This window comes from Miniopterus schreibersii (assembly GCF_964146895.1).
Source record: "Miniopterus schreibersii genome assembly, chromosome: 19".
NCBI classification, from domain to species: Eukaryota; Metazoa; Chordata; class Mammalia; order Chiroptera; family Miniopteridae; genus Miniopterus; species Miniopterus schreibersii.
The window spans coordinates 20343989-20367054 of NC_138119.1; the positions used below are offsets into that span (position 1 = coordinate 20343989).

Sequence of the window (23066 nt, forward strand, 5' to 3'; positions counted from 1 at the left end):
GTAGGTAAATTGCAAAAGAAACAACTAAAAGAATGGAAAATTTCTGCCTCAAGGGAGCTAGAATCAAATGTGAGAATGATGCAGATTAGGGTGTACTTTTTTGTTAAAAGACATAATTTGATCTTCTTTGAACTACCCACATATATTAATTTTATAAAAATTATAACTCACGAGCACAAAAATAAGAAACGACAATAAAATCAAGGGAAGCAATCATGCCTGATTTCCTAAAAAAAAGTATTCTGATCCTGAAAGCTGAAAAAGACCCCTAGCTGGAATCATGACCTGGTTTTATTATTTCGCAATCTGGCATCTACTTTTTTTCTAGCTACATCTTTCTTGGCTCTGTCTGTTTCACTATTTAGGGGAAAACAAACAATTGGCGGTTTCCCTTTACTACAGAAGTACAGCCTTACATTTTCATGACAATATGTTACACGAAAGATGTTGCCTAAAAGTGAGATAATACTGGGTGGGGCAAAAGAAGGTTTATAGTTGTTCATATGGAAAATAATAATACAAGAATAAACTGTTTTGTGTACTCACAACTGCAAACCTCCTTTTGCCCCACCCTGTATCAAGGGCTAACCTGTACGGGCTGATTATTTATCTATTTTACACATTATCTACAATCACTGCATGCCCTCTCTGTAACAATGGCCACCTTCTGGTCATTTCAATCAGCTTTCACTACATTACCAATGAATGAGAAAAATGATTAAAAGTGAATTAAAGTTTGCTTCTTTTTTAACAACTATAATTCAGGGACAATTTAAGCTCAATATGTAAACAGTTTTATTCACAAAACAAATAAACTTAAGAAGTAATATATTTCACAAAATATATTTAAATAGTGGGCCCACATTTAAATATTTGGATTTACCAAAATTCCTAGTTTTCTAGAAATATACTTATTGCGTAAAGGAAAACATACCATTTAAGATTTACTAATAGAGGGCACTAAAGCTACTTATAAACATTTTTATATTTCCTATAGGTCTCACTTATGTTAACAGTCTCTCCCCTTTATCATGAAATAGGAGTTATTTTGAGTGCAAGTTTCACCTAGTAACTTCTGTAACATGGACAGAAATATGATGGATACAGACATAAAAAGTATTTAACTGGGTGACACTATCTCATTTAGATATTCTGACATACTCTTAACCATACCATATTTTGAGTTGTAGTTCACAGGCCTGCCATTTAGAAAAAAACCACTAGGGCAGAACAAGAAAGCATAAGAAAATAATTACAGGGCACATTTTTCATACCTCTTCATCTTTCATATTCACATCCACATTTTTCGATTTGATGACTTTGGATATATGGTCAATGTTGTTTTCCCTGCAGTAATCAAATATGTTTTTGTCTTCTTCCCTAATGAAAGTAAAAATAAAAAGTGTTTGTCTTACTAGGTAATCCATAAAAGATTCATATTTTTAACAAAACCTGATTGCTGCTCACAAACATTAATGAAATCTCTGTTTTTATAAAGAATTTTACATGAACAATAATGGATTTTCAATAAGACATAAGACATCCAACCTCTGAAAAGACTAAAGTTCTTATCAACTATAATTATAGGGAAAAATGTCATCGCTTTGACAAAGTATAACAGTACACTAATATAACATCTTCAGTAGACTATCTCAGTGCTCTTTCCCTCCCGTTACTTTCACACACTGATAGGCACATACTTCCTCTCAGAATTTTCCATTGCAGCACTGTAGCAAGAAACACTGTAATGTCTGTACAGAGGTATTGAAAGATCAGAAAAAGGTTTACTGCTTGTTTTACAGGACAACAGAATGACAAGTTGATTGCTACCCAAGTTTAATATAGATATATATATATAATAATATATTGCTACCCAAGTTTTTTATATATATCTCACACACACATAAAAGTAATTTTCTTAAGGAAAAGACAATTCAAGTATCACAAAATTCAGGAATCCTACATGCGATAACAGAAAAGACTGGGAACAAAAAATGAGAAGCATACTAGGTACCCAGCACCATTCTAAGTACATCGATGTACTAAATTAATTTATTCTTATCCAACAACTTTACAAAGAACAGGTAAGGAGAGATAACATGATCTGACAAATGGCATCGAGTCCATTAAAGGTAGAACAAGAGAGCTAGAACTCACTCAGATCAACTGATTTTGTATACAGTACATTTTTCTATTATATCTAGCTACATCTTGACTAATCGACTGAAATCTACTGTAGAAACTAAAGCAGTTCTTAACATGAGGCCTATGAGTTCTATAAAATAGGATACAGAACTATCTATGTAAACGCATGTACATTTTTCTGAATGTGTGTGTTGTGTGTGGGGGTGGGAGGGTAGCTTCAATGAGATTCTCAAAAGGATAAGTAACTTGGAATATTAACAATGAAACTGTTCCCTATGTGGACTGCATTTTCTGGACAGGCTTAAAAGAATGCAATTTGAGTTCCAAAAATTGTAACTAGTGTTTTATAACCTCAAGACCACAGCTTCCATTCATCAGAAATTAAAGCATCTAGCCACAGGATTCCTATTTTAAAAGCAAACTTAAATACCTTGTACCCTATACAAATTATTAGCAGTCAGAGGTAATTAAGTTAAAACACACTATCTTGGCCTTATTCATCTAAGTCTCCCTAATGCATTTAATGTATTTAATTGAGCACCTACTACATGCAAGGCACTGGGCAAAATTCTGTTGATAACATGTAACAAGGACAAACAAGGAGCTTTGCATTCAATACATACACAGTAGAGTTGGGATGATAATATCCATACACCAGTAACATAGGGTATAACTGAATCTTCAGAAAGGCCTAAAAGAGTATAGAAGAGAAACAGCCTGCTTCAAGCTAGAGAAAATGAGCTATGTGTGCAGGAAGAAATCATGTTTAAAAGTAATACAGGGGTGAGCAAAAGTAGGTTTACAGTTGTTCCTATGGAAAATAATACAAGAATTAATAAATAATACAAGAATAAAATCTGTTTCGCATACTCACAACTGCAAACCTACTTTTGCCCCATGCTGTATGGTCTCTTGAAAATGTCCATTTTGCAGAAGAGAAAAATGCTTTTCCAGATTACCTACTCTGAAAGAAAATAGAGAAGTCTGAGGCTAAAACCCCAGAAAGGAGAAGTCTGATTTTTAAAATTAAGGTTGCAAAAAGTATCACTTTATCAATCTTTAACTACTACAAAAACACAATTTCTATGAAAATGTGCATTCAGAATAGCAACTTGAGAATAGGGACCTATTTTCCTCCAATCCAGTAACAGAGACCCCTCTCATTCAAGAGGCAGCAACTTCAACTGTGTGAGAGAGAACTGTGTCATTTTAAGTCACAATATAAAATGTACTCCTTACCAATTGTTTTGAATTTGAAAATAACGGGGAGTTGATGGTGGGACACAGAAAGGAAAGTAAGGAGGAGTCAGTTACTCATACCCAGTAATATGTAAGGGTTAGTCATTGATGAGAGGACCCTCTGAGTGGTCCATCTTCCTGAATCCCAAATGTGCATGTATAGCTATACCATAAACAGTAAAAGACTAAATATAGTACAAACATATTCTAATTTTTGTTTACTATATTTTCAGTGTTTTTTTTTATATGCATCAAATATTTTGATTTAGTATAAGAGTTTTTGGAGGGCAGGCGGCAGTTTTTCATCTGAATATCTGTCTACAGTTTATCATTGCTAAATATGTCAGGCACATAGAGGTATTTATAAAATACAATGTAAATTAAATATCAAACAGAAATACAATAAAATCACCATAAATGTGATACAAAGTTGAGCGACTAATATTAAAAAAAAAATTAAGTGATAAAACTTGGGCTTAGTTGTTGAGTAGTTATCTACACTCACTCCAAGTCTCACTTATCCTTACTTGCCAGCAACCAAGCTGTCAATACAATGTCACCACCTAGTGGCCAAAATGGAGAAACATCTGGAGCAACATCTTTTCACATCTCCTTTCTTGCCCCCTAACAAGGTTTGTACAATACACAAATCAAATTCTCTCTTTCTTCTCTACATTTCCCTGTTAATACAGTCTCCCAGAGGCAATCTTCCCCTCTAGATCCATACTTAAAGGAAATGTGCGCAAGTGATTCCAACCATTACCAAACACAGTAGTGAGTAGAGCCTTAATAAATGTTAGTGCCCTTCTACATGTTCTCAACTTATCTTTTCTCTTTCTATTCTTACCCAGCTATGTTTCTCCCTCTTCCTGAATGAGAGAGAGACAATGATCATATCTATTTTTTATGGATGACTATGAGTTATGTTTATGACTACCTTCAAGGATGTCCCACATTATCCCTAGCACAAGACAGAATGTATCTCTTTAGATGACTCCACATTTTTGAAATTGACAGAAAATATATTTGTATATCTGAAGGAAAAGGATCACTGGCTTTCTCTGAAATATAAAGGCACATCCTTACGGAAAAGAGGGATAGTGTTTAAGTATGGACGTCTTTCATCAATCATATTCCTAAATATGCTATCTGTACCACTTTCTACAAAGACTGCATTTCCCTATCAAAAGAATATTTCAGGTTTCATGGCAGGCTACCTAGTCCATTTAACTACTACTTCATCCATCTGACAGAATTAAAAATCACACTTATGGGGCTAGCTCAGATATCTAACTGTTTAATAGATACATTCAATAAATATTTCAATTTAGTTTATATACTTACAGAGCAACTAGTAATCAGATATAAAAACAGTATTCCAGTAAACAGACAATAGAAAATTATTTCTTGAATAAAAACACAAAGAAGAGTAAGCCAACACCCACACAAATATAAACAAATGCTCTTAACTCCTCAAAATAAGAGATGTATACCTGTGGGCTCTGGGAGTATTCAAAGACCTTTAAAGGGATATGTAGGTATGGATAATTTTATGTGAATCAATTTTCAGCTCAATTTCTATATAAATGCACTCTTTCCTAAACTGATCTACCTGAAAAGGCTCCTGTGGTAAATATTTCACCACCATTCTCAACATTCCCTCTGCTTAATCACTGGCCCCCTACCCCTAGTTTTTAAAAGAAAGCCACATACCCCTCTCCTTACTATGGTCTACTTCTAGGAAGGATAACCAAAAGACTTTACTAAGATTTAGCAAACTACTATTATTTAAACCTGTTACTCTTTTGCATAAAAATACTGTTTTGGGGGAAAATATCAACCCTAGGTTGTATTGCCTCAAGATGTAAAATCTTCCATGGTACCAAATAAAGGGACAATTTGGGTAAAAATTTGGTGTTGGGAAGCCTTCTATAACTAATGTTGGAGAATTAAAGAGGTGAAATAAACAAAACAAAAAACTGACTTGATGCTAAACTCTGTCTCATTCTAACAGAAATAATATTCATCTATTAAACTACGTATTTTTAAAAACATCTGTCTCATTGACACATTTTCAATAAAATGTTTACATGTGCTTAATCATTATTTAACAAAATTTATGATGTATATTGACCAACTCTATAGAAATAATTCTAACTCAAATGAGAAAAAAGCTTTGGGGTAACAAAAATTTAAGTTTTTTAAAAGTCTAATATATACATATTTTTGTTGCAGAGAATTATGTTAGTGTGATAAAACTACACAAAATATATTACTTTTAAATAAAATTATGTGGGAGAAGTAGAATAAAAGAAAAAATGATGTAAAATTTCTAACTGTTAAAAAATTTGTTCATGTATTTTTAAGTCAAGATCAGAATTTTATTTAATTAAACTTTATTTTGAGACCATTGATGATTCATATGCAGTTGTAAGAAATAATAGATCTCTTGGACCATTTCCCCAGTTTCTCTCAACGGCAGCCTGTTCTTGTATTTTAAAAAATGGATTATCAGCCCTAGCCAGGTTTGCTCAGTGGTTAGAGCATTGGTCTGTGGACTGAAGGGTCCTGGGTTCAATTTTCGACAAAGACATGTACCTCGGTTGCAGACTCAACCCCTGGCCCCGGTCAGGGCATGTGTGGGAGGCAACCAATCGATGTGACTCTCTTACATCGATGTTTCTCTCTCTTTCTCTCTCCAAATCTGAAAAGCAATGGAAAAAAATATCCTTGGGTGAGGATTAAAAATGGATTATAATTACAGCATTTTAGATTCCATTGGATACATCTAAAAAAGTGATGTTTATTTTAAATTTTATTATTTACAAAATGCCAGAGATTATACCCTTGAAAATTATTTAAACTTTTAAGTAATTTTTTAAATGTTATCTTAAAAATGTAAAAGAGAACATAGTCTTCCAAAATTCTCTTAGGGACTACATCAGGAAGGTTTTTTGAGTACCACTGCTCTAACCTAATATTCTAGAAAGTAGACGCCCAAAGCGAGCAGCAGGCTAATGAAGGATGATGGAAGAAAGCACTATATGAGAGTTGACATGGCAGCCTTGCTTTGAAGGGTGAGCTGACAACACAGGTGGGTAATTGTAGGGTTCTGAAGAAAAGAAAGAAAAGGGAAAGCATCACCAAGAAGAAGTGTTCAGGGGAACCTTTAGCACTTGGTTACGGTCAGGTGTTGGGAGATAAGGTTAGAGGGTTACACTGGCATAGATCTCAAAGAGCCTTGGCACACTCACTGCATATAATGTAAGGAACAAATGTAGGTAATGAGTTAGCTGGGGAACAAAACAGTTAATCACCTTCCAAAACCCAGAATAAAGGGAAATAAAATTGCCCTCTTAAGCTAAATAAGCTACTAATGAAAGGAAAAAGGAATGTCTCCCATATTTTAAGAGCTACTTGATACAGACACTAACCTTAACACATCTAAAAAAAACAAAGAGACAACGTCTCTGATAGATCTTATAATGTGCAGCATCTTATAATTAATTGTTTTTTGTTTGTTTTTTTAAATACTGGTATTCTAAAACCAATGGTGCTTTAGAGTCAACAAAGTAATAGGGTAGGTTCAAAATACACAGTGCCAAATGGACAAGTGAACGATGACAGAAAGAAATCATATAGGGTATATTGAATCACAATCCTCCAACTCAGAATGCTACTAGATCTGAAATTAGTTTCAGTTATGGGAAATAACCAGTTAGTTCCCCTCCCCCTCCCTGTTTTATGATAATGGCAACATCTTTTTTCACCAAGTTATAACTATTTTTAAGACTGTGATATATAAGCAGTGTACCTAGTTATAGGACTAGAAGATTCTAAAAGCCTTAAATAAAAAGTTCTATTTATTATCTTATTTATGTGTTAATGTTATTAACATATTTTTCTCCCATTTTTTTCAAGCAAGCAATGACAAAGGAAAGATCAATGTATACTTCTTGTAGATAACTCATTATACTGGAAAAGTTATTTAGCCATGATTTATGAAGACACCAGTTACTGAAAAGAAATTTCTACCTCTTAAAACCTGCTTAACTCTAAGAGTTGGTTGAAAATTTCTGATACTTTCAATGCCTATAAGAAAAAACATAGTTCAATTCTGATCAATTCTTGCAAAACCAATGGCCACATCAGAAAAATCTATAGAATCCCTTGACTAACAGGCTCCGCAGAGCTGAGTTATATTCTCAACCATTAAGGTAAGTCTAAAATCAATAAAAACAATTAATCCAAAGAAAACATCATCATCATCAGTATACTGATAAATGAAAGACTAGTCTCTAATTTTATCAGTACAGCACATTTTTAAAAACACTAAGTAGAATGGGATTTAATTCAAAATTTAAACTGAATATATTTACTGTATTAATATAGTAACAACTGTCAAATTCAATTTCATCAGTTGGAGATTACAATGATTCCTCAAACATTTCAGGAGCAGTATAGTGTAGCAATTAAAAGCAGAGTTACTAACATGTGACCTTGAGGCAAGTAACCTAACCTCTTTGAGTCTCAGTTTCCTCATCTGTAAAATACAGATATTAATAATACTTACATCTAATAGGATTATTCTGAAAATTAAGTGAAATAATATATAACAAGCATAGTATGGTTACTAGCATATAAGAAGTGGTCAATAAATGTTAGCAATATTATTACAGTAAGATTTTAGCATATATTGTAAGCTGGGGTCATTTCTTATATATCCTTATATAGCACCGTCAATAAATTCACTAACAAACATTAATTTGGCCTTCAAGGAAATAAAAATAAGCCAATGTATTTGGAGCAGAGTGAACAAAGAGGTGGTGGGGAGGGGAAAATTGGCATTAAATGAAGGTGACGAGAGGCCCTGTAAGACATGTTAAGGATTTTTAAATTTTATCCTAAGTGTTATAGGAAATCATTAAAAGGCTTTAAGCAGGAGAGTGATATGATGAGATCTGAGTTATAAATCCAGGGAAGAGACAGCACAGGAAGTGAGAAATCCAGTTCTCAAACTGTCCTGTAATGTCCCAGCAAAGAGATGGTGATTGTGCAAGAGTGGCAATGCTAATGCAAAGGGCATGATAGTGGCAATAATAAAAAGCAGAAGAAAGTGGGTTATTTTGGAACCCGAAGAAACAGAATTTCTGGTATGTTAGGGGATGAGAGAGTAGAACCATATGACAGAGACCTAGAAACGGCATACCCATAGTATATACATCTTTATTCGTGCACACAAACATACACACACTAAGCTTTGTAAACAAGTCTAAGTGCCTACCATTTCACAGGTACTACATACAGATAGAGGAGAAAAAGTTTAGAAGAAATGGCAGACAGGAGAGAGAGAACAAAGCAGAGAAAAGAGGGGGAAGAAAAAAGAAATAAGAGAGGAAGAGAAGATGGTGGGTTGGTTTCAGTTGATGAGTGACCTTCTTGTTCAGAAAAGGCTGTTGATCCACAAACAGGTGGATTTGCCTATGCTTGGTTGGCATCATGACATTGAGGACACAGGAGCTAAATAAAGCCCATAAGAAAAGGGTGAATGTGAGAGCCAGGAGACTCTTACAACAGTTACTGTTTATGTCAAGACCCACTTGTCTCAAGGGACCCATTTTCACATAATCTATAATTATCTCTTCGCTTTAATCGCCTTGTCATTCCTGAGGCTCTCATGGGCACTGGAAAAGGAAAAGCTCATTAACTAAGCCTTTTCTCCTCTCTCCAGCCACCCATGGCTTTTAATTGCTTGGTGTGTTATTATCTAGGAGTGCAACTGGGATCATTTTCATAAGAAAGGGAGGTAGAGAGGAGGAAGGGAGCCATGAGTCCCTGAGGCATGCACCACAGACAAACCTTTGCTTTCTCAATTATTTATGCCAGCTGAGGTCTCACAGGCTGAATAAATCCATAACTCAAGTTCATTCTGAGCAGTCAGATTCTCGAGGGGGAGTTTCCCACTCGCCTATCCACACTTGTGTAGTCCTCAAAGAATAACCAGAATGTAACAAGACACATGTCATCCAATTTATCACCTATCACCAAAGTGTTAACATAATGTTGATCATGAGCAACATAGTGAAATGGGGAAGAATTTCACTATTACCAGCCAAACAGATGAGAGGAAGCAGGATAATCTTTTTGGTGCTAAGGGGAGTGGTGTTAATGGGACAGTGGTATCCCAGAATGGCTTAACTTACTGAAAGCATAAAAATCCAAATATTCAATTTAAAAAAACCATACTACTGAAGACTCAGAATCTTACATAGATTTGTTAAGAACAGGAGGAAAAAAATACCCACAAAACAGACTGCTATGAGGCTCTGAATAAATAAATAGATGGAATTTTATACCATTTCACTTTATAAGTCACTTGTAATAAAACAATATTCATTGTAGCTCTTTCTCCAATCACACATCTTTCAGAAGAATTTTAGAGTATAATATTTGTGCAAGTGACAGGCTTTTAAACTACTTTCATTCCAGTTCATATTTTTACCAAAAATTACTAAATTAAAGCATAAAATAAAATTCATTCGTTTTTAATACTTATATCCTCCACTTTATAATCAGAACTAAAGAGCAGTCAATGAAAAGATATTTCTAAAATATTCTCAAAATCCAATATTGTTTAAAAATTTTAACTTTATAAGTCAATGATGAAAGAATCTCTTTAAAATTCTACAGGCTTTTGTGTCTGACCACAGCAGTGACCTCTGGTATTTTCTGCCAAAACAGTTCATTTGTCTCACAGAACAACTAATCAATTCCAGAGCCCATCAATCATTTTAGCTGTATACTGCTCTGGTCTTGCTTAGAGAAGGTCCAGATGGCTGCCTGTGTAAGTGGGATTAATAAAATTTTGATAGATTACATAGCATCAAACTACAAAATATAACAGGGAAGATCATATCTTACTGTGGGGGGAGATGGATATATACATGCTTCATTTATTGTATTTTTAATTCCTGCCCTAATTCTCAATTTACGTGCCAACTTCGAGATAAAACCTTCTATGTATACAAGTCACCCAAGTGTTTTCTTATTAAGTCAGTATATACTATAGAGCCAAATGACTCTTTGCAAAGCCCTATGCTTATTAACCAGAGCTTTTTCTGCCAGTCTTCAGTATAAATGAAACAACTTATCTCAAGACTAAAGTAGCTGTCTGTGAATTACAAGATTTCTTACTCCCTTGCTTCTGTATTTCCAAATGCAGATCTAATGGCACTCGCTCTCCGTTCCCTCTTTTCCAATTTCTTCTGTAAAAGCAAACAACCTGTAGCATATTCTATAACCAGACTGACATGTGATTTTTAGCTCCTAACGTAAGTCCTATGTCCTGGGTCTTGACTGTGGGGACTCTGAGTAACAATACTATTAAAGCTAACAATGACAAAGTAACTTATTTTGTGCCAGATACTGTTCTAGGATGCCTGTGTATATGTATTCCTATAACCCACATAAGTACCAAATGAGAAAGGTACTGTAGTTACCCCCATTTTAAAGATAAGTAACTTGGTTCAAGGTCACAGAGCTAGCAAGTGGTAGAACCAACATCTGAATGCTGGCAGTTTGGCTCCATAATTTTTTGTACTTCATTAACCTCACACTATATCCCCTCCGTTATACTACAGAACCATTAACTAGGTTCAGAAGGAGAAACTGGTGTCAGGGCTCTGGAATATTAACACAGGGAGCTGTACCTATGACATTATATTGTCACTTTCTGTGACAGAATGGAAATAAAGGTCAAAACCAAACAGGCAGGGAGCAAGCTCAGAATTGGCCCCAGTGGTCCGTGGCTCAAAAACATTTACAATAAAACTAAAGTGGGCCCTTAAATTATCAGCTACAGTGCACATTAGTCAGGAAAGCTGCCAAGACAATGGAGCCCAAGCCTTATGAAATGGGTTTATTAGAAACTGGTTCTCCTGATCTTTAAAAAAAGGTGAAAAAAGCCCTGGCCAGTGTGGTTCAGTAGTTAAAGCGTAGCCCGCACACAGAAGGGTTATATCCTCAAGTGAGAATTAACCTCTCCCCCCAAAATAAAATAAAATTGTAAAAAAAATAGGTCAATATATTAAAGTATTCAAAACAGACACTAAAAATACATTTTTAGTGTTCTTTTTGAAAACAATGGCCTGTAGAGGAAAACTTTTCCTTTTATTCAAGTTTACCATTTGATGTTTCTGAAACTCTAGAACCTACTGTCACTTTCAACTTGGTTGAACATAACTCTGCCAAGAAACTGCAATTAACTTCAGTTAAAGCAGAACTTTCTCTTGGAAAAATAAAACACCAGCTACTATATTTCACCAAAATATAAGCAATATTTGATTACATAAATGTCAACAAATAGCCTGTTTTCAATGTTGCAACTACAGCCTTATACTTAAGAAACAGTAAGGACTACAGCTTCACGGGAGCAATCCAACATTTTAGTATGGAATAATTTTTATTGTCATCTAGTTTGCTATGCTGGAATTCTGTTCAATTATAAAATGGATTCTCTAATATAAGAAAATTAGTAGTTGCTGTAATTCCTGATCTGATATAGTAGTAATAAAATTACTGTTTGTAATAGTTAAAAGACTTTCAGAGGCTCTCATATTCATATTTCTTACTGTTTCATACCTTAACAATGTGCTGGAACACAAAGACTTAGATCATATCATAAGAAGACTAATATTTTGATGACTTAATGAAATAAGGCCAAGTCTAACCAGTTTTGGCATAGCAGAGGTTCATATTTCATTCCATTAACCAATGTTTATTAAACATGCATGTAGATGTCAAAAATACAGAGAATATACTATTAAAAGGTGAAGAAGAGAAGCACAAATATCCACAATATTTTATCTCAGATTCACAATAAGTGTGTGAGTTGAATTAAAATCTCTACTTTATAAAAATAAGTGATATTATTTTGTTATGTTTCTTACAAATTCTAAATATTGATTTAAATCTAAGAGTCACTTCTTTAGGAACTGGATGGAGGATAAACAGGTAGGTTAACCCTTGCAATGCAGTTTAACTCTATCTTAGGAATATTCCAACTATCCAGATATCTAGTCTCACTTCAACTGGAATACAAGTGATCTGCTTTCTGTTCTGTAGAGTTACTATAATCAATCAGGTCACTAGACATTCCAAAAGAAACTGTTCAACATGTCATTTTGAAAAATATTAGAGCCTGGGAGCCCTTAAAGAAATTGGCACACAAAATAAGGATCATTATTACTTATAGATAAGTAATTGATATTATTAGAAAGTATGTACAGTGATTTTTAAAAAGCAAAGTCAAGAAACTATCTCAATTTATTTACCTAACTAGGAAAGTAAAATAGCCTATACATTTTCTTAAGTGCTTAGGAAAAGAGGTGAGGATGGGTATATCACAGGAAAACCAAATGAGCACTCTCTGCTTTATGGTAGGTCCACCTTAAAAATTCTTTCCTGCCATTTATTATCCTACTAGAAATACCAAGTCAGTTAAGAAAAAGTTTTTCACAAATGAAAGTTTTCAGGATTAAGAATATACAGATACACACATACAAACGTACATATACACTATATATATACACATAAGATAGACAGATATCCCTATCATCAAAGACCAGAAGAAAAAGTTACCTGATGATTTCTTCATGATACAGAGAACTAACAACTGGTCCGCCAAAACCAGTATTCGCTTCTTTTCCTTTCTTCTCTGGTGACTGTGGGAGGGAAAGAAGGTAGAAAAAAGACACATGGATTAAAGCAGTGTGTATTTAAATCAGTTGCAAAATACTACTTTGCTAAGGAATACTAAAAGTCTGACCACCCACCATTTCTCCAAGGTACTAGCAACAGTTTCAAGATGGTATCAGAAAGGCAAGTGGACTCTCAGGTCATCACAACAGTGGAAGGAGTACCCACCAGCAAGCTAAGCTCATTCCACGGACAACCAGGCTCTTTTGGATCTGCCCTCCCTTCACTTGAAAATTGCTTCCAGGCAATAAGCTGAGGCAACTGTAGAGCTCCTTTGTTTCCTTCCCTTCTCTCCTAATTTTAAACTACTTTTAGCGCCATTTCTGAAAACTATTGTTTCATCTATTGTGTCTAGTTTTCTTCTTGTTTTCAGCAAAAGGGTAAATCTCATCTCTATTACTCCAAGCCCAGGAGCAGAAGTCCCACAAACATAAATTTAAAAAACAGCTTAACATTCCATGCAGTAATGTGTAACTTACTTAACCATGATCTGAGAGTTGTCTATTTAGGTTATTTTCACTTTTCCACTCCTAAAGATATGATGAATAACTTTGTACATAAAGCATAATACAGTTGTAATTAAAATCTTTAGGGGAAAATATGACTCCATAATTTGATTATAGGGTATTCTAAATATATTTCTTCTTCCTGGGATTAATTCCTCATTCTGAAGCAACAGCACAAAGCATGTTAGAATGCTGCTGACAACTCTTTTTTTCCCTGGGGGGGCAGGGAGAAGGGAAAGATTATATCTTAAGCAGAAATATTATTTCAAAAATAATCTGCCATTATCAGATTGAATTCAGAATAAAGCTGCCAAAGATGCATTAGTTTTCATCTCCACCCACTTCATCTAAAAGAAGGGGTAAACTTTGGCTACTCTAGCCTCCCTCTAGATTTCCACTCCAATGAAATGTTTCTCAGAGAGGCTTAAGAAGTTTTTTCCATTTCTCTCTACTCAAAATCCATTAAGTTATTTTTATGTTGCATCAGCAGTTAAAGAAAGAGACTCCAGTTTGGCAGCCAATAGGATAAAATTTGCCAATTTTTACATTGCCTCAGCCTATATTATTTGAGACACTGAAATGTTCCTTCACTCAGTGGGGAAAGGATAAGTTGTTGGCTGAATCTTTACCATTTGGATTCAGATTCCACATTAGTCAGTTGCAGGGTCAAGGCTTAAAACCTTGTGAAACTTTCTTTTCCATCTGAAATATAACTATTCCAAATGTTATCAGGCTAATATATGCAAGGAGGGGGTTTCTTGCTTCCACGTGTTAGCTTTTTGGCTTTTGTTTTATTGGTTTGTTTGCTTAATTTGTTTATAGGTCTGGCTGTACGACTTTGGGTAAATTAATCTCTCTGCTTCAAATTCCTCATTTGTAAAAATAGGAATAGTAGCTATCTCATATAAGTGTTTAAAGTATTTTAAATATATATATAAAATAAAACAGCACTCAGCACAAAGTGGACACTATATAAGTGTTCAGCAATTTTTCCAAAATATTGCCATTTCTCCAACGAGAAAGTGTCTCAGCAAGACAGATACAAAATGTTTTGAGGTGGAAACTTACAATATTGAACCATAAGTCTTTATCTAATATTGTCCTGATAAAACCAACCCCCAAACCAACCAAAAAAACCCTAACAAAATAACTCTGTCATTAAGAAGAAAAGGAAAGCAAACTAGACTTAATGAGTATCTTCCATATGCTTCATACTTTACATATATTTTCCAATTCCAACTTCAAAACAATTCTATAAAGTTGGCATTTTTACTGTATTTCATTTAATTAAGACATCAAATTATAAAAAACACCATTATTTTATGTAATGCCAAGAAAAATATAGTCAGTTAAATATAATACATACATCATCAATTTTAAGACACATCCAGAACATTTTAAATGTTAAAAATGGAGTCTAACTGTCTGCCTTACATTTGACAAACTACATCTCCATTTTACAGATAATAAGTTGAAGAAAAGAAAGGTGAAGTACCCAATACCACAGAGTAAGTGGGAGAAATGAGATCTTAGGATACCTAAAGATTGTGCTCTTTTTATTAAATTATGCTACCTCTCTAAGCTACTTTAGGAACCATTATTACATATTTACAATATTCTGAATTAAAATTTTGTTGTTTCTTAGGTGTATATTTAAAAAAAATTTAAGTAAAGCACTTCTTTAGTTCAAAAGAAAACTTTAAAATTAAACATATAATACTTTAATTTTTTTAGGCTGACTTATTATGATAAATTATACTCGAGTTAATCAATAGACTAATATTATAGTTCTAAGCACTTTTAAAAGAAAATTTTTCTAATAATCCTTTAAAAATATTCATTGTAGTTTTTTCCTGAAATATGAAGTTATTCATTTCCACATATAAAAGTATATTAATCTCACCTCAATTATTACCTCTTGTTAAGAGCATTAAAAAAAAGCTTGACCATGAAAATATTGTTGGCTGCTATTTATAATAGTAATAACACTTATACAATTTCTCAAAAAAGGTCAACTCTATAAATCTATGGTTTTTAACCTTCATTTATCTTAAAATTACAAATGTACAGCATAGTTAAAAAAACAATCATTCCCTAAAACCTTAACAATGAACATTTAATAAAGATATCAATTATCTAGAAATACTACATAAATCTCTAAATTACTATTGGAAAATAATTTTTAGATAAAAGAAGAAAAAACATGTGCAAGTAGGTATTTTATCCAAACCTTCAAATTTCAAAATTTCTGATTTTTTGCATATAAACTATAGTAGCTTAAAAAGTGATGCAAATTTTAAAAGATAAAGAACTGAACTCCCTGTCCCCTCTTTTTCTTTTAGCAAACAGTTTAATCTGCATCACTAAAATATATGAGATAATTTTCCAGATATTATGGTCAACAGAAATCCTACAGAACTCTTATAATCCACCAAGTAAATTTCATTACTCTGTAAAACAAAATAAAAAATAGTAATTGCTTTTTTACCACTCTATAATGAAATTTAAGAATAAATATATTAATTTTATCTTAATATCCTGGTTGTTAACAATTATCTTGGTTCTGGGGTACTTTAAACTTGGTTTTAGAGTATTTTAAAACTAAGGTACAAAAGATTATCACTTGCACACAGGCCCAGCTTCTTTATGAAGTATTTTTACTCAGTTTAACACTATTTGTAAATGGCTCTCCTGGAAAATTACCTTCAGGTTATTATGACTAACTTTCTAGAAATATAACAATGACCAAGATTTATATGTTTCCTGGAAAATTATTCTGAATGTAGCATTTATCATATCTATTCAGAAATTATAACTTTTCTTAGATTTTTAAGCACTAAAGGAAATCATAAAAGACTAACGGATGCAAATATTTCAAGTGGTATTTCTGTAATAACGTAGTAAAAATAAATAAGGAACTGTATTTTAGGCAAATACAACAAATGGCTAATATATTTATAATATTATAAGCAATATATCCAAATTATCTCATATGTAAGAAAAACATTAGGACCCAATGGATAAACAAACCATGAGCAAACAATTAAATATCTGAAGTTATACAGAAGTTTAAAAATTTAGCAACTTTCATTATTTTCACCATTAATACAGGTTCTGAATATTATAAGAAAAAAATACAATCCTGAACTATAGTAACTCTGTATAGGCTTCAACCACAATCCCTTCTGTTGCTCATCTCTACATATTAATGTTTTTGAATTTTTATGACAGAAACGTGGCTCAGGATAGCTTTGGGAGTCTATGCCTCCCTTTTCTGTTGTTTTCATGAAGCATTTAAAAATCTGGCACCAGGAGTACTTTCAAATTGCTTGGCTCCAGTCCTCGCTGTCACTCTTATCTGGTTCTTCTTTTTCCTTTATTTTTATTAGCCTTTTCCTGCTTGGTTTTGATTCAATTCCCAGCAGATTCCTCTGTGTGAGACTCTGTTCTGAAGGGAGCTTTGGCTGGGTAATTTTGGAAGCTCTACAGCTCAGATCTAGAGAACCTTACCATGAACCCCTCTAAACTTTACCTATTGGCAATGTTAGGATTCTGCCATTCTCAGGTCAGTCATACTCCCTCGTGTTCTCTCCTACGGAGATGCCAATGCTACACAAATCTTGTACTGTTGATGGTTTGTCCCTATTTCCTTTGGTCAGCTAGTTTTGTTACAGATATTGCCTAAGAGGCTCGGGTTATGCTCTCCTGGTTATTCTGTTAAGGAAGCATTTGGGAATAATAAAAACTATACTACAACTACTGTCATCTTCCCAGAATTCCAATAACCATGAGTGATTCTGATGAAATGCATAAATGGGAATACCCAAAGGAATAGATTAATATTGCTAAACTAGGTGTGTTTCCATTCCATACCTTTTTCCATGACATTTGCCTCCATTCAACCAACTATCTTAACAGGATGGACGATATCATGAAAGAGGTACAGAGATTGATAAAGGAAGACAAGTTTAGTGGACATCCTATTTGTGGCTTATCAAAGTCTCTAGAACACTATCTCAACATTTTAATAGCCTTCCATATTTTGCGTCCCAACTTTCCAAAAGAGAATCCTCAAGACCTTATTTCTCAGAGTCCCTTGCAGCCAGAATATGACCTAAAGTCCATCAATCAGATGCACAAACAAGCCACTTGGATATATCACTGACCTATACAGCAAATCACACTTCTTGACTCCCAGCTCAAAATTTGGTTAAAATAATCTCACCAACAAAAGTACTGTTTGATATACAGCTGACTCTTGAACAAAGTTTGAACTGTGCGGGTTTGTGTATATAAGGATTTTTTCAACAAATACTATAAATGTATTTTCTCATGACTGTCTGAATAACATTCTTTTCTCTAGCTTACTTTATTGTGAGAATACAGTATTAACACATATAATATACAAAATATGTGTTAATCAGCTGTTTGTTATCAGTAAACTTCCAATCAACACTAGGTTATTACAAGTTAAGTTTTTTTTTGGGGGGGGTCCTACGTTATACATGGATTTTCAACTGTGCAAGGGGTCAGAACCCCTAACTCCTGTATTGTTCAAGGGTCAACTGTAAGCAGAATTCGAGCAATTAAATCAAACTTATCATATGAATTCTTATTTTCATTTTAAGTACACAGGAGAATATTAATTAATGTCATATTAAATTCACAAGTAAATCAATGTTATCCAATTAATTTTCTAGGGGCAAAGTCAGTCTCTGCTGTAGACTGTAAGTTTTACTCTCCAGATCTGGAGTCAAGGAGGCGTTACTGTAATAGCAATCTGCAATCTAGAGTCACTAGATTATGATCTTGTCCTATCACTGCAATCACAAAATCAAATCAATTCTAGATTAGGTAGGGATTTAACTAGTATATAGACTTTTAAAAAAAGTAACACCAGCTTAGAATTACATCTCCTGAAATGCAGCCAATATGGTACTAATCCATAAAGGAAATGTATTCATAATTAATTATTCAGAAATATAATTATAATCCATGAACCTTCAAATCTTTTTCTCTTATTCTCTTATTAGTCAGACTTAGCATGCAGTCTTCTAAAAACAAAAAAGGTTACAGTAATTTTATAGTATTAAATTTTCAAAGTAGGTAAGTTTTTAAGCAAAACTTTCAAAAAGTTTCAAAACTGCTCTTCTCCTTTCCTAACTCTGTATTGAGGCATGGCATGCATGACTGCCCCCAGGGTAAGAAACTTGTGTAGACAGTAACTGTATTTGACAGCAGCAATTACATGCAAAGTTGGAGATGAGGAGACCACTAATGTGTGGGCAGTAATTGCACTGGTATATTTCGTGACTATTGAGGGTCAGCTTGAAAAGAATTCATGGCAAACTTCACCTTCAGTGCAGTGTGTCCAGGAACATGTAAAAACACTGGTTATAGGAACAGCAGGCATGCACACCATTCCTTTGATAAGAGATTGATAAAACATGAAACAAAACTATTAATACACAATACTAAAAGGTATTCCCACCTATACCTTTCAATTAACTGTGAAGAATATCAGAAAAATTCACAAAATGAATACAGAGGCTCCTTGTATTATGATGGGGTTAATGTCCAGATAAACCCATCACAAGTTGAAAATATCACAACCTGAAAATGCATTTAATACACCTAATCTACCAATCATAGCCCAGCCTAACCTACCTAAACATGCTCAGAACACTTACAACTGCCTATAGCTGGGCAACAGTCTTGAGTTTCATCTCGAGTCATTGCCTTTCTCTTCTTCATCTCACCAGAAGCAGGAGACACAGATGGGCATTCTGAAGACATGATGGGATGTGAAAACACAAAACACAATACCTAATAAACTCTGGCAACACTACACTGTAGAGTATTGTTTACCCTCGTGATTGCATGACTGACTGGGAGCTGCGGCTCGCTACTGCTGCCCAGCATCACAGCAGTATCATTCAGTCAACAAGCAGATAGCGATCCCTGGGATTCCACAGCCCTTTGCTCACAATGTTATTAGTATTCTCCACACTCCATCAAAATGACCAGTTTAAATGTATTTTTCTCTTTCACCAGATTTTTATTTCCCTGAGAGAAAGCATTATTTACTTCTGTGTCCCCAAATCTAGCACTAATGCGAGGTAAGCTGACTGAATGAAAATAAGTAAATGAACAAATGAACATATTATTAAATCTTTCTTTGCAACTCAATAGCAATATCATAGTACAATGCAAATTACAGGAATTTAATATTTTGTATGCTACCTTAACATCTACTGAATACAGAATCTCATGATTGGGAAGAATATTAAAAAGCATTTAGAAAGGAAATAAACTATTAACATAATGGATAAAAAATAATAAAAGTGAAACAATGATCAATACACAGTTTAAACCATGTCTTTGCAGTTAACCAAGTATTTCAAAGATGAGGCATCATCATTCATATTTCTTACAGTAAGAAAATTACCAAGTACATCAAAATAATTATTCATAGTATCTTTTTATCTAAGTCCAGCTACAGATGACAGTTCTACTACCCAATTTGGATTAATATTAACAGTATTTTAAATATTCTAAAATTAATTTTTTTTAAGTTCATAGGCTTTTGGTGGTCACTGGCAATCTCTCAAGTGATCTGTGAGTGGTTTCACAGTTTGATTATAATGCTCATTCAACCAGAGCCTGGCACTTTCCCAACACTTGTGGTTTTCTTGACTTGTTGGAGAAAGAAATTAAGGATGTATTATTGGATGTACTTAAATTGTAAATAAAATAACTTGTTTTATTATTAAAACAATTATGACAAATCTTCATTAAAATGTATCTTTATTAGTGATTTGCCTACTCCAAAAATAAGACCAAAAAGCTTAAGATTCTAGAAGTTTAAGAAATACTTTCTTTTTTTTTTTTTTAATATATCTTTGTTGATTTCAGAGAGAGGAAAGGAGAAGGAGAGAGAGAGAGATAGAAACATCAATGATGAGAGAGTCATTGATCAAGCCCACAACCCGGGCATGTGCCCTGACCGGGAATCAAACCCCAATCGCCTGGATCCTAGGTCGACACTCAACCACCGAGCCACACCCGGTCGGGCAAGAAATACTTTCTAATGTTCCAGAAAACTTGTTGTTTCTGATTTATTTTTATTTCCTAGTAGTTATAATCAAGATTATTGAGCTTTTATTATTGAAAAGTGAAACCTGAAATGCCTACACAGAGACTATCAGTGACAACTTAGAATAAGAATCAGCATAAAAGAGGTAACAACTCTCAAATACCAAGAAACTTTCCACTCACTTTACAGGGGCTCCTTACTTCGGAGCCCATCTAATTACTTGTGGTCTTAAGCTACTCATTTATAAGTTGGCTAAAGTAACCGGTAAACACTCCTTTGGGGCATATCATTTGTAATACTGATTTATTGGTCTGCTGCCTCCTAAGATAGGTCTGACCCTGGGTTTATAATTAGGCTGCATAATGCGGAAACAGAATGGTGGTTTACTGTCTCACTTTATGAAATGGTATGGACATATAAAATGAAACTGATTAAATGAACTGGGAATGTTGGTTCCATTTATATAGCTTTGAAACATTTTTAGCAACATCATAACATACGTCCAAAAGCTCAGTAGCTATAGTTCTACAAATGACCTAGGAAATAGATAGCCTAATTCACTGTATGTATATATGTATTATTTCTCATTTATCCATTAATTCAACTTATAGTCACTGCCTCCTAGCTAGGAGTACAATGGTGACCTAGACAGATATGTTTTCTTAACCTCTTAATGCTTCAAGTTTAGAGGAAGAGACAAGTATGCACAGTTAATTATAATGTCAGTAAATATTATTAAAGGAAAAATATAATCTACATAGATTTTAAAGTTATATTTCATTCTTTTCCTCCAAATCCTATAGAATAATATTCTATTTTGTTTCCATCCTTTACTATGAAGCAACTCTGGCTCACAGTTTGTAGTCACAAATTTACCCAGAGGAAAATTCTGAAAATCACATGTGGGCACAAACACACCTGATTTGTCTGCTGACTTAATTTGTTAAAATGGGACCGAACTAAGCATACAGACCTGCACTTTATCTCACATCATGTCACGGACAACCTTCTATATTCTTTTTATTGCTAGGTAGTATTCCATTATACATCATTATCTAACCATTTCCCCACTGATGACCATTTAGGAGGTTTCCAACTTTTCAGGAAGGTAAACAATGCTGCAATATATATCCACAAGCATATATCCTCTAGAACTTCCAAATATTTTTGTGGAATAGAGGCTCAGAAGTGGGATTGTTAGTTTATGAGCCTGCATTCCCTAAAGAAAAGAACTTGAGGCAAAGCTTCCAAGCTCAGGAATTCTGAGGAGGTGAAATCCCAGGACCTGAAGAATGAGAGGGAAAGGAAGGGAGGTAAGGAAGGTAAGGAGGAAGAGCAAGCACAAGACAGTCCAGTCACTGAGCTGGCCTCACTGGCTAGGTCCCACAGGATGGTCAGCTAAGTGAACCACCAGTCTCAGAAGAGGCAAAAAAGAAAGGAAGAAAGGAAAAGCAATTTCACTGCCAGTTCCCTCCCATTTCCTGCCTCTCCTTGGTCAAAGTCTGCCCAGCCCCGCAACTGGGCTTGCTACCTAACACCTCCAAGCAGCTGCTGGGGATAAGAGCTTCTACCACACACACCCTGTCCCATTACCCAAGCCTGGAAGAGATAGGAGTCAAAGCTTCCATGAGTCTGGTCATGTACAAGGTCCTGCTGAAGCTGGTCCTCACACCAAAGGAGGCTAAGTGTGCAGGTGGTTTTAGGAAGCAAAGAAACTGTCTCCTACAAGACTGCTGTCCATTCACACTCCCATAAAAGTGCATGTCTGTGATTTCCTCATGCTCTGCCAGCAGCCTTCTAAGTCCATCTATCAGCTGAAAAGTAGTATACGCTGTTCCAGCTTACATTTCCTGATTAGTGGTGAGATCGAACATCTTTCACTATTCATTGGCATTTGTATTTCTTCTGGGCATGGCTTATTCTTATAAACTTCAGGTGTAATTTCTCACCCTTCCATTAGGAGTCTATAATTAAATTATAGGATTCTGTTACTCTCAGGTCTGCCTTATTTCCTAAAATTATTCTAAGTTACCTATAAATCAGATTCTTAAGGCTATCAGTTAGCTTAAATACAGAGTGATAAAATCTTCACTTGTTATTTTGTCCAAAGCTGTAACAGAAAAGGACCAGGCAAGAACACGACAATTTCCTTACCCCGGTTTCCATCATTAGATTTCACACAGTTAGGGAAACTGCAGCATCTGAGAAAAGTTGGCATTTCCCTCCAGAATGCTTCAGTATTAGTCAGAACACTGACCCCTGCCTGCCATCATCATCTTTGTCTCTAAACTAATCAAGCTTCACTGCCAGTGTTCAGTTCAAAT

At 34.3% G+C, this 23066-nt stretch overlaps 1 protein-coding gene across 2 annotated transcripts in view; it reads right to left on the reverse strand.

Annotated features, from left to right (window-relative positions):
* The window catches only part of ACBD6 (acyl-CoA binding domain containing 6), a 110864-nt gene that overhangs the window by 63527 nt on the left and 24271 nt on the right, over positions 1 to 23066 (reverse strand). For both annotated transcript variants that reach the window (XM_081121191.1, XM_081121192.1), the window contains 2 exons: positions 13024 to 13106; positions 1275 to 1380 (listed from right to left, as the gene is read on the reverse strand). In XM_081121191.1, the coding sequence (XP_080977317.1) occupies positions 1275 to 1380; positions 13024 to 13106 (189 nt within the window). The remainder of the gene's footprint in view (positions 1 to 1274; positions 1381 to 13023; positions 13107 to 23066) is intronic.